This window comes from Topomyia yanbarensis, chromosome 3 (assembly GCF_030247195.1).
Source record: "Topomyia yanbarensis strain Yona2022 chromosome 3, ASM3024719v1, whole genome shotgun sequence".
NCBI lineage: Eukaryota > Metazoa > Arthropoda > Insecta > Diptera > Culicidae > Topomyia > Topomyia yanbarensis.
This window is the reverse complement of record NC_080672.1, coordinates 177,923,891-177,936,296: the sequence shown is the minus strand read 5'-3', so window position 1 is coordinate 177,936,296 and position 12,406 is coordinate 177,923,891. Positions and strand designations below refer to the sequence as shown.

At 40.9% G+C, this 12,406-nt stretch overlaps 1 protein-coding gene across 1 annotated transcript; it reads right to left on the bottom strand.

Moving 5' to 3' along the window:
• Window positions 1-5,008: 5,008 nt before the first annotated feature.
• On the bottom strand, window positions 5,009-6,723 carry LOC131693350 (uncharacterized). Its single transcript, XM_058981103.1, has 2 exons — window positions 6,629-6,723; window positions 5,009-6,577 (listed from the first exon to the last, which is right to left on the bottom strand). Exon 2 carries the CDS (start codon window positions 6,472-6,474, stop codon window positions 5,359-5,361), a length of 1,116 nt encoding a protein of 371 aa, XP_058837086.1. The 5' UTR covers window positions 6,475-6,577; window positions 6,629-6,723; the 3' UTR covers window positions 5,009-5,358.
• Between the last annotated feature and the right edge of the window lie 5,683 nt (window positions 6,724-12,406).

Here is a 12,406-nt window from a genome sequence, read left to right as displayed (position 1 = left end):
TTACATGACAGCATCGTTTGGTTAAAGCTTACCAAATAGTTTATAATGTTGCATCATACGCTAGAGTCTGTGCGTGAGTCAAATAGTCGAAGATTTCATGGGTAGATTCCTAGGGGAACTGGTGGTAAAATGAACACGTTAAGCAAAGTCATTATTTTCTAACTAATAAGTGATTGAGATACTACAATCACCTTATATGTTTCTTGTTAGACATGTTTTGTACATATTTGATGAAAATACTTCGACATAAACACAAGTTTTCAAACTTTATTCTTGATTTCAAAACATGTCCAAAAAAGAGACATGTTTATAGCGTGTGGGGTAAAATGAACATGTGTTGGTGATAAAATGATCACCTAGTAACCTGCAAAATGCTCTGTATGTATGCAATGCTTAGCGTTGAAAAGCATTTTCCGAGCAATGCTGATGTCCCAGCGGCTCATGAACATTGCGTACACACAGGGCCATTTTGCAGGCAAAAAAAAAAATTGTCACGGAAAAATTAAATTTTCATGTAATACTAACCAATTTACAATTCTGTGACATCGAAACACATCTACAAACTTGGGGTTATCCATAGGTGTTTAAACTTTAAGGATCTTTTGGAGAACAGTGAAGATATAGCAACTTGAACTTAGCGATTAATTTTGAGGCTTGCTATTTGGAGTAGCAAGATGGTTCATATTACCCCCCACAGACATTTTATTTTCAAACAGCCGTTCCGATTGAGCCAATTTGTCCTGATCCCTACTTATTGCTGTGAAATATCTGCAATCAATTACTGTCATGTAACACCATTTTCATAATAAAATTTAAATTTCGCCACAAAAGATCTTATATTCTACACGTCGAATTTAACATCAGCGACAAACATGAATGCCGGGGTTTCACCGCAAAAAATCAGTTTTTTTGTCAATTTTTGACATTGAAAATGTCTTACTGCACTATCTGGGGCAGGGTGTCATTCTAAAATCTAAAATCAAACGATGTCACGTTTTTTGCGTCACTATTTTGAACTTTGTTATTTATGAACGGATTTCCGTCTGGTTATCACCAAACAATTCGAAATTAACTGAAATTGTGTTTTATTGCTATAGTGTTTTTGTATTTCAATAGTACACTATTGAAAAACAAGAAAAATGAGCAGATCTCAAAAACGTGAAAACTCCCATACATCAGTCAATCTATTCCGGCAGCGCCGTCAATAGGGAGCAGCTTAGTGATTCAAACGAACACGGAAAGTTATGAATAAATGTGCCGCGTGCCTGTTTGAATCAGTTGTTGCTCTTTTGCCAGACAAATAACATCGTGCCTGTAGCGTCTCGTGCGACAGATTTGAGCACCCAGCACACTACGCTTCTATGAATGACGTCATCCTCGACTATTTAAAGAATATAATTTCTCGAGCGACTTCATTCTCCCGTCCAGGGTTGCCACTATTTTTCAAAGAAAATCTGGCAGTTCAAATAAAAATGTCTGGAAAAAATCTGTCACTTGACAGCGAGCTCAAGGTCATCGAAATTTGGCATACATTTTGGTCTTCATAGAACATTAATCGATTTTTGTTTTGGAAAATATGACCCAGATTTCCAAAAATTGTGTGTAACTATCTCTATAATTTATAAACCTGGTAGAATGAGAGGTTTACCTTTCTGTTAAAGGCTTAAAAACTCTAGTTGTGCCAGATAAATCTGTCATAATGACATTCCTTCTGGGGTTTAACGTAAAATTCAGAATATCTGGAAAAATCTGGCAAAATTTTAAAAATCTGGAAAAATGTTTGGCTTGAACAAATGTCTGTTCAGCTAGGAAAAATCTGGAAGATTCCAGATAAATCTGGAACATTGGCAACGCTGGTTGCACGAACTGTAAACGTAGGACTATACCACTTAATTCAAAATATTTGTTTTCTTAGCAGATTTAGAATAATTATAAATCAAATATATTTCCTACGTATAGTTCAAGTACAACCAATCAACATCTAAGGTTACATATTGAACCAAACCTTCTTGGTTATCAGGTCATTTCATTTGTAGTAGGTGATCGAATCCGATTAAACTTATTTGAGAAGATCTGAAGAAAGAAGACAGAAAACCGTGACCGAACTAATATCTGGAACTAAATCATTATAGCACTAGATCAGATTTTAAAAATTGTTAAACCTTTTCGATTGTGTGTGGTAAAAAACCCGGTCCGGTGAACAAAAATCAAATTTTAGACAATATAATACCATTTTATGTATAGACCAAGCTTTCTAGTTATATTTTGCCATTATTGTAACCTTCCTGAAGTACGCATACGAATGTAGAGAATTCAATGGTCCTAATTATATATCTAAACTATAAATATACAAGAATCGAAAACAATTTTAGATATGGACTTAGATGCGTTTTTGCAACGGTTTTTCGAGTGTATGTCTATTCATTCATAAATAGGCTTTGTAGTATGTACCTATTGAGTTCTTGTCGGTCGGTCTCACGAACCCTAATGCAGTTTGCTGGTTGCCGTCTTTGTTTATTATTTTCCACCATCAATAGCATGTAGTATTTGTGTCATGCGATGTGTACGTACATGAGCCGTAGAAAAGTCTATTAGCAGAATCAAAATAGGATAGACTGAGTGGAAATGAATCACGTGAAGTGGAAATGAATCCGCGTAAATTTGTTGCTAAGAAAGTTTTTGTCTTTGCATAACGAAAGCACAGATTGCTATCATGCAGGTTACGCATGCAACCGCTAACACACAGGGATGCCACATTGAAATCTGTGTTTCGGTCAAAAATATCTTTTTATCATCTGTGATAACAGAAACAGGACAAAAATATGTCATAAATTTCCGAAAAATATGTGTAAATTTCACAAGCTGTGAAATTTTCATCAAAATGCCAAAAATCTGCCATCTGTAAAAAAAAAATCTGTAATCAAAAATTGTAAAAAAATCTGTGACATTACAGAAAAATCTGTGAACAAATTAGATAGGTAGGTAGCAGTTTTTCAAATAAATCACACATTTCACACCAAGGAGCCTGTTTCCAAAGGAGCGGTGGAAACCAATCATTGTTATGCACGTTTCTGGGAGTGAGTAAAAAAATCAAAGCAATCCAAGTGGGTTTTGACTCTTAGGTTTTCACTCCTAATTTTGGCTCCTTCTGTCCACTCCGGTTTGTGATTATTGTTCTGTCGCCGCTTATAGACCGAATTTAATTTCAAACTTTGCTAACAGGTCTTCAAGATTTGTATTGTTTGTTTATTTGTTGTACCGTCACCAACAGACCCCTTGGCCCCAATGGTGGTTACTTAAACTAATTACATTTCAGAATACGAATAATTTTAGTTTTTATCGAATTCCTTGTCAGGTTGAAGTCAAACGCCGTCGCCACACTGTTAAACACACGCTGGAGTCCGGTAACAGCGCCCTGGCGCCCATAGTTAGTTCTCCTGAATGGGACTCGCAGAAGAGAGTTATTGCGCAGAGCTCGAACGCGAGCTTGAAGATCGAGGCGTCCGAGGATTGTAGGGCAATCCACCCTGGCAGACAGTAAGTCCGAGACGAACAGGGCTCGAGAGCAGTCCCTCCGGATGCTTAGAGTATCGAGCTGTATTAACTGACAACGGTTTTCGTAGCTCGGCAGCTGAAATCTGTTTTGCCAAGGAAGATGTCGGAGTGCAAAGCGTATGAACCGGCGTTGGACGGCCTCGATTCTGTCGACACCGTTCTGGTAGTAAGGGTTCCAAACAGCAGAACAATATTCCAGTGTTGAGCGAACCAGCGCACAATAGAGAGATTTTAAACAGTATACGTCCTTAAAGTTTTTCGCTATTCGAAAGATGAACCCAAGCTGTCTTGAAGCCTTATCCACAATGGATGATGTATGTGGTTTGAACGTTAGTGCCGAATCCATGATGACTCCGAGATCCTTGACGTTAGAGTGTCTTGGAATACTCGAGTCGAAGAGATGGTAGTTAAACTGAATCGGATGGCGTTTCCGCGTGAACGTAACGATTGAGCATTTGCTCGGGTTTAAAACCATTCTGTTTAGATCACACCACGTACTAAAGCTGTCCAATTCCCTCTGAAGAAGCTCGGCATCGGTTTTATCCCGTATTTGTTGAAAAATTTTCATGTCGTCGGCAAAAGAAAGGCGGGGTCCTTGTAATTTGATGTTGACGTCATTAAAGTAGAGGAGGAATATCACTGGACCGAGATGGCTTCCTTGTGGGATACCGGATGTAGCGAAGAATGGTGTAGATAGACAGTCCTTAATGCTGATTTGGAGCTGCCTTCCTTCGAGGTAGGAACGAAACCAGCGCAGAAGTTGTCCATGAATACCGAGTTTGTCCAGCTTCGCTATTGCGATATCATGATTGATTTTGTCGAAGGCCGCAGATAGATCCATGTAAATAGCATCGGTTTGCAATCCGTCAGCGAATCCATCCATTGCATATGTTGTGAACGAGAGCAGGTTAGTCGTTGTCGATCGTTTAGGCATAAATCCGTGTTGATCGTCTGCAATGTAGTGTTTGCAGTGAAAGAAAAGAGGGTCTAAGACAACCAGCTCGAATAGTTTTGATACTGCACTTAAACACGAGATTCCTCGATAATTGTCAATGTTCGATTTGTTTCCTTTTTTGTGAACTGGAAACATGTGCGCTGCTTTCCAGCAGGAAGGGAATATTCCAGTATTGAGTGATAGCACAAAGACTCGCCGAAGTGGTTCAAGAAGCCCGCTGATGCACTTTTTGACAAAAATCGAAGGAACGCCATCTGGACCCGGGGAACTAGATGCTTTCAGCTTGGAATTTGCTGCAAGAATGGCAGCATTATCGACACAAATTCGGTTGATGGTTCGTCCTAGAGAAGGAGTTAGATTTGAAGCGGCAGCGACTTGTTGTGGGGAAAGGTTCTCGTCGGAAAAAACGCTTGAAAATTTGTCGGAAAACAATTGGCAAATTTCCTTAGTGTCGGTGCCTAAAACTCCATTTAATGACATACAAGATGGTAACCCGGATTCTTTTCGCTGCTCGTTCACATATTTCCAAAACGACTTGGGCTTGGATTTCAGTTGACGTTCGACGTTTCGCTGATATCTAAAAAAGGCACGTCTGCTTTGCTGTTAGTATTCGTGGTTGAGTTGAAAGTAGTGGTTTCGTAATGCAAGTGTCTTATGCTTCGAGAACTTTTTAAATGCGGCTCGTTTGGCAGTTTTTAATCGTCTAAGCACTGTTGATTGCCAGGGAGGGTGTTGATTTGTGCTGACTGTTCGTTTTGGCACATGACGGTCGATTAGGTAGTTAAGAATATTAGAAAACGTCATCGCTGCTTCGTTCGCGTCATCATTGTTAAGATTTTCGTCCCAATTTATATCCAACAGCGTGCTAACGATGCTGTCGTAGTCAGCGTTTTAAAATCGTAGACGATAGAGCTTGAGACGTCTTCAAAACTCACTCCTAGGTTACCAGCGAGTACAAGATGTAGTGGGGGATGATGGCGCACATGCTGGACTAAAGGTGTCGGTGCGGCGCAGCAGTACGGAGCGTAGTCCCGGGCACTTACAAAGCAGAGGTCCAATGTACGTCCGTTCTCGTTGATGATATTATTAATTTGCCGAAGAGTTGCGCTACTGTAGTTGTCCAAGATACAACTGGCATTGTTGATAAGCACAGATTTTTCGATATCCAATCGTAGAAATCCGTTACTTGCTGGGCACCAGGTCAAGCCAGGTAAGTTAAAGTCGCCCAGTATAACAATATCATCAGATGGGGCAGCGATCGAGGTGATGAAAGAAACGGAGGAAAGATGTACATCGATCAGGCTGTAATCACGAATTCGGTCAGGTGGAAAATACACGACACACAGGAAGAGATTGCGATCGGCAAGTTTCACTGATATCCACACTTGCTCGGAGCTCTCCCACCGCTCATCGTTGATCACTCGGGCTTTTATACCATGGCGAACGGCGATGAGTACACCACCACCTGATGTCTTGCGGCTGTTGAGGGCATTGCGATCACAGCGGAAGACATCAAATGTTGAACCAAACACCTGGTGAGACAGAGTACGGTTGTTGAGCCACGTCTCGGTTAAGGCGATGACGTCATAACAGCAGCCCGTGGTCGCGAGCAAATAGCTGTCCGTTGATGAATTTAAGCCACCAACATTCTGATAGTAAATCTCGATGTTATTGGATGACGGATCAGGTTCTGCAGAGGGCGAATCAACTGCATCGCGCTCCAGAATGCAGCGATCATCATCGGCGACAGAAATAGTTGACATCTCGTCACAAGATGTTAGAGCAAAAGGCAAATTACTGGAAGCGAAGAATACATCAGCGCTTGAAGTGTTCGGATCAGATGTATACTTGCCATTTGTGGCGGGTTGGAAGACCCTTTCACCCATCCCACACACAGGACCGGGACGACTGATGATCGCTGGCTGCAATTGCTCGACTGTGGCGGGGGGCTCGAGGGCTTCCATAGTGCCAACTGCGGTGCGTCCCAGTATGCGTTGAACCCCGATGGAGCGATGCGGAGAGCAGGAACGGGACGGTAGTAGCTTACGGCGAGTGTTGGACGATGAACTAGAAGCGTGAATCGGTTTAACCGTTGTATCGTTACAATTTGTATAATACTTGCCGAGAAAGGCGGCTTGGAAGACCCCTTCTCCACCCACACATACAGGACCGGGACGACTGCTGAACGCTGGCTGCAAGGGCTCGACTGTAGCGGGGGGATCGAGGGCTTCCATTGTACCAACTGCATTGCGTCCCAGTATGCGATCAGCGTCGACACTCCTTCACTTGTATGTTTAATTTCTCAATTATCCCAGCAGTAGGTACAGGGTGCGCCAGCTGGATGTATCCTTTTACAACATTGAACAACTTCGCGATTTTTAGCCGTTTTCACAAGTAAACAAGTTTTTTTAGGATATTTTATGCCATTTAAACCAGGTTTATTATACAACGTAGATTATATAACCACCCCCATTTGATACACAAAAAGCAGCTCTTTTGCGGGCATTTTGCATGACTTTGGACAGCATATCGGGCTTAATCGCAGCAATTTCATCTCGTATATTAGATTTGAGTTCGTCAAGGTACTTAGGTTTGCTAGAATACACTTTACTTTTCAAGTAACCCCACAGAAAAATATCTGGCACCGTTACATCCGGAGAATGAGGAGGCCATTCCAAATCATCATTTTTTTAGATAACGCGTCCTGGGAATTTGCTCTGCAAGAACTTGATTTCGGTGTGGCAAGGTGCCCCGTCTTGTTGAAAATATAAGTTTTTCAGACCTTTTTTCTGCATTTGTGGACAGACAAAGTGCGCCAAAATCCAACGGTAGCGCCCGTTGTCGATGGTCTCTCCCTCTTTGAAAAAATAAGGACCGATGCTTGTTTTGGAGCACACTCCGGCCAAAACAGTTACTTTCTGGTCGTGCTGTTTGATGTATAACGTGTGGGTTCTGTGTCCCCCAAATTCGAAAATTTTGTTTATTTAATCCGCCGGAAAGGGTGAAGTGAGCCTGCCATATTTTTTTGCGATAAACACGCACAGTTTTCACTATTGAACGATCGTTTTCAATGTAAAGCGCTACGATTTCAGCGCGTTCTTTTGGTATAAATCGACTTATAGCTAAAACGGCACTCCTTCGAGGTCTATCGAAAAGAAGCTTTCGCCATGAACTGTACCAAGGATCTGTTTTGCTTTTGTGCTTGATAAAATGAAAATTGAAAATCATAATTGAGCTCGGGCTTTTAAACTGTATGCTGCAATTATAATCTAGTAACCTGTTTTCACTCCTTGGCGGTTTTCACTCCTCAGGAGCCAAAAAAACCATGAGTGATGAAATAATGGATTTTAATGATTTGTCCAACTATGGTTTTTTCAACGCATGCTGATTAGAGTGATTTTTGAAACACTGGTAGGTAGGTATACACATTCGCCTCAAACATTGACCCCGCACTAAGCAAAATGAGTCAACGCTGATGATGATAGGTAGAGCGGAAGAGACAACTAGTATCACGACACTATGTTAAGCGTGTTTGCCAATGGAGCTCGAATGTACAAGCGATTTTGTGTACGAATAATTGTGTTCGAGATGCCCTGGAAACGAACACAACACAAAAGAATCCATAGTGATTGAACGGACAAGCTCAGTCGCGTTTTGGAAGGCACGCGTACCTCCTCAGCCAGTGTTACGGACTTCTAACTCATCTACACTGGCTGTGAAAACACATAGCGCAGTGACCTGCTTCGCCTGCCGTGCTCCGTACACAGATCTGTCGTGCCGGACTTGGGAAGCGCTATCTTCTGTGTGTAAATGCGCGATATTTTGACTAGGTTGTACATTATTTAAATTTATAGTGTCATGGTATTAAAAATCTTTGGGTTTATCTATTGGAATCTATTCTTAGAAGTATTTCGGGGCGATATGCGCAAAAAATGTGAAAGTTCATCGCGAGATGTCTAAATTATATGCGTTTAAAATTGGACCACTTTTCGTTACATGACATTGTTGTGGAATTTGAAAAGTGCACCCCCACGTCCTACGTCAAAACTAGCTTAAATTAAAAAAAAACTGGAAGATTTTTCATATTGTCTGTTTGACTGGATGTAGTTTAAACTGAAAGAATCCAGTTTAAACTGGAAGGTTGGCATCGCTGCTTCCATCAACAATGCGAAAGTGATAAAAGCCGATGTCAAGTTTCAATTTTTATTTATTAACAGATTAAGGCCGAAGTGGCCTGTGCCGTATACAAAAGATTCCTCCATTCCACTCGGTCCATGGCCGCGCGTCGCCAGCCACGCAGTCTGCGAAGGGTCCGCAAATCGTCTTCCACCTGGTCGATCCATCGTGCTCGCTGCGCGCCACGTCTTCTTGTACCGGTCGGATTGCAATTGAGAACCGTTTTCACCGGGCTATTGTCCGACATTCTGGCTACGTGCCCGGCCCACCGTAGTCGTCCGATTTTCGCGGTATGACAGATGGGCGGCTCCCCCAACAGCTGATGCAACTCATGGTTCATTCGCCGTCTCCATGTGCCGTCTTCCATCTGCACTCCACCGTAGATGGTACGCAGCACTTTCCGTTCGAAGACACCAAGTGCGCGTTGGTCCTCCACGAGCATGGTCCAGGTCTCATGCCCGTAGAGAACTACCTGTCTAATCAGCGTCTTGTAGATGGTCAACTTCGTACAACGGCGAACTCTGTTCGACCGAAGTGTCTTGCGGAGGCCAAAGTAAGCACGATTTCCTGCCACGATGCGTCTACGAATCTCTCTGCTGGTATCATTGTCGGCGGTCACCAGTGAGCCCAAGTGCACGAACTCTTCAACCACCTCGATTTCGTCGCCGCCGATGCAAACTCGAAGCGGGCGGTTCTCATTCTCTTCTCGTGAACCTCTTCCCACCATGTACTTTGTCCTCGACGTGTTGATGGCAAGTCCGACGCGCTTGGCTTCTCTTTTCAGTCTGATGTAGGCTTCCTCCATCTTCTCAAAGTTTCGTGCAATAATATCAACGTCATCGGCGAAGCCAAGTAGCTGAACGGACTTTGTGAAAATCGTACCACTCGTGTCGATCCCTGCTCTTCTTATTACACCTTCCAGCGCGATGTTGAATAACAGACACGAGAGATCATCACCTTGCCGTAACCCTCTGCGTGATTCGAAGGGACTCGAGAGCGTCCCTGAGACACGTACTACGCACATCACCCGATCCATCGTCGCCTTCACTAATCGCGTCAGTTTGTCCGGGAATCCGTACTCGTGCATGTCAAGTTTCAACCACCTGCGCTGTGCGGCATTCAATTGACTCCCGTTCGTTCTAAGTCGGAGAGCCTCTCATTCTCTCAATATTTTCTAAGAATGATGTTTGGATGTGAGTGAATCAGATTGGAATATTATTGTTTTGGTTTGCGAGGCACTCGATGAGTCTAATCTTGATTCAATCATCATATCCAATCATTGAATCGTTCAATCGGTTCTCTATCCTTTGTAGAGGTAATATATGGGTAGAAGTGCAAAGGTAAAATAGCTCAAGATGCAGGATTTTAAATTTTTACATACGCAAGCTTATTGTTTAACGGCTAGCGTGACCTACAAGTTACTGACTTTATTTCTTCTGTATCATGTTGAAGTACTTTTTACTATTCCAGTAAGGGAACCGAGGGCTAGTCCGACACCCTAAGCGCAATCATTTTTCTAAAATACCACGAAGCTCCAAAAATTGTATATTCTGTGCATAATCCTTGTTTAGATGGTTCTTAACAAGATATAATTTTTTCAGTGTTTCAAAAAATTGGATTCATTAAAAATTATTGGTTGCCAAAAGGAGAAAAATAACATTTTAAAAACGCTGCGGGTAAGACCGACACCCCGAAGTGGCAAGAGCGACACCCTTGTTAGCTTTCTTGTTGTCCAATTTTTTCATTAAAAATGTGTTGTGTATGTGTGATAAAGTGTAATTATGTGTATATGAGTATGTGTGATGCAAATGCATGCTTTCTGGAATATCATCGCGTAGCAAGAGGAAAAGCATACGAATGTGTGGTGTGAATAAATAATGTTCAACACTTGGTTTTCCCCATTAATCTTTTCTAGCTTTATTACCGCTTGTGAAGCCATTCTAAGAAGTAAGATCCGTTCTGCAAGAAGAATATATCCCCTGTTACTAAGATTCATTCACTTAGAAGGAACATACCCTTTTGTAGTGAGCTATCCGGTTCGTGTTATGATTTTTCGGAACTCTGTTGATCAACAATCCGGCAGAATAGATTAGAATGTGCGGCAAAATACTGGTAATTTTCAAAGCTTTTGTGCTGTTAAAACCTTAAAATATTTCAACTAAAAATAACATCCAAGTGCGCATCAACTTTGCTTTCGCATATTTTGTTTATTTTGTGACGTTGGATGAATCTATATGGCATATATGTGTCTCGAAATACTCAAAATAATCGTACTAAGGATATCCTGTTATTATTGTATGATTTAAAATTTGATATCTGGGAAAAGTTATGGGGTGTCGGGCTTACCCGCGGTGTCGGACTTGCCCCCGATTCCCCTATTCATTAATCTGTCTATCTTTTGTGCAGTTAAAATATTATCGTTACTGTTGAAAACTGGAAAATTCTATCAGCGACAATTTTTTTTCTCTTTTGTTCAATGCTAATTCACGACGTCGGGAGTAGTGTGTTCCATTGCTAAAAACAAAAGAAAATACGATTGTGTCTGGTTGGATTTTCCAGTTTTCAACTACAACCACAATATTAAACAATGGCTTTGGATATCATGACGCACATGACATTCAAGGTTATAAAGTTCAAAAATAGTGTACGAGGTGTTATAACGACCAAAGGGTAAATTTGAAAAAAAAATACATCAAAACATCTAAAATGATCCCAACGGAACATACCTGTAAATACTATTAAATCCTAGTCAAACCAGCCACAATCAGTTTTAAATGAAGCAATGAGCCGCGATCGGTTGTTTTATTTGATTCGAAATTCTGACAGAAACCTCAAGCCAGCTTAAATTCTGAATGTCCTTTACTGGAATGAAACCAGCTTCTTCGGTAACTACCGATCTAGCCAACCCCATATAGTTTAAAAACTCTTTAATCGCGTATAAACACCCTTAATTGCTAAATTGGACAATATCTTTTGACAAACTGAGTTTTATTGGATTCTGAGATGATTATGACTTTCATTGGTTTAGTTTTCGATAAAAATACACTAAAAAATCAGTTTGGACAAGGAAAAGTTTGTTTCTTTTTTTTCTCTTGAAAGTGCCCAACTAATTACCAATTTTGCGAAAAAAAACTCTTACAACATTTTTTTGTAGGATTTATCATTTTTAGACAATAGCCATTTGAAAAAAATTGGTTAAAAAAGTTTGACCCTCTCAATAGCTTGTCTAGATCATTTTTGGAAAAACAAAATATGCAAAGTGGCTTTTGTGACAAATTTCTCATGTACAGAAAGTTTCATTAAAATCTGAGAGGGTGCTGCCAACATTTGTTCGAGTTGGCGCGAAATTCGTCATATTATAAATGGATATGTCATGAAAGATGGATGAACTGACCTGACCATTAAAACGTTTCTGTTGGAAAAGCCTTTGCACTCCGTAACACAATTAAAACTACTTTTAGAAAAATACTAAAACAAGGTGGTCTAATTCTTAAGGCTCAATATCATCAATATCAAGTATATCATGTAGAGCTTTTTTTCTCGGCTTGCTTTTTTCATTGTAGGACTTATCGACTCTCCAAAACAAGGTTATTGGATGCGTGGTACGCAGTTTTTGAACACACCCTTTTATTTTTACGAGCACTAGATTCATTTGCTTTCACACATAAATAACGAGCATAATCCATAACAATAAATCAAGGAGTTAACATGATTTTGTGA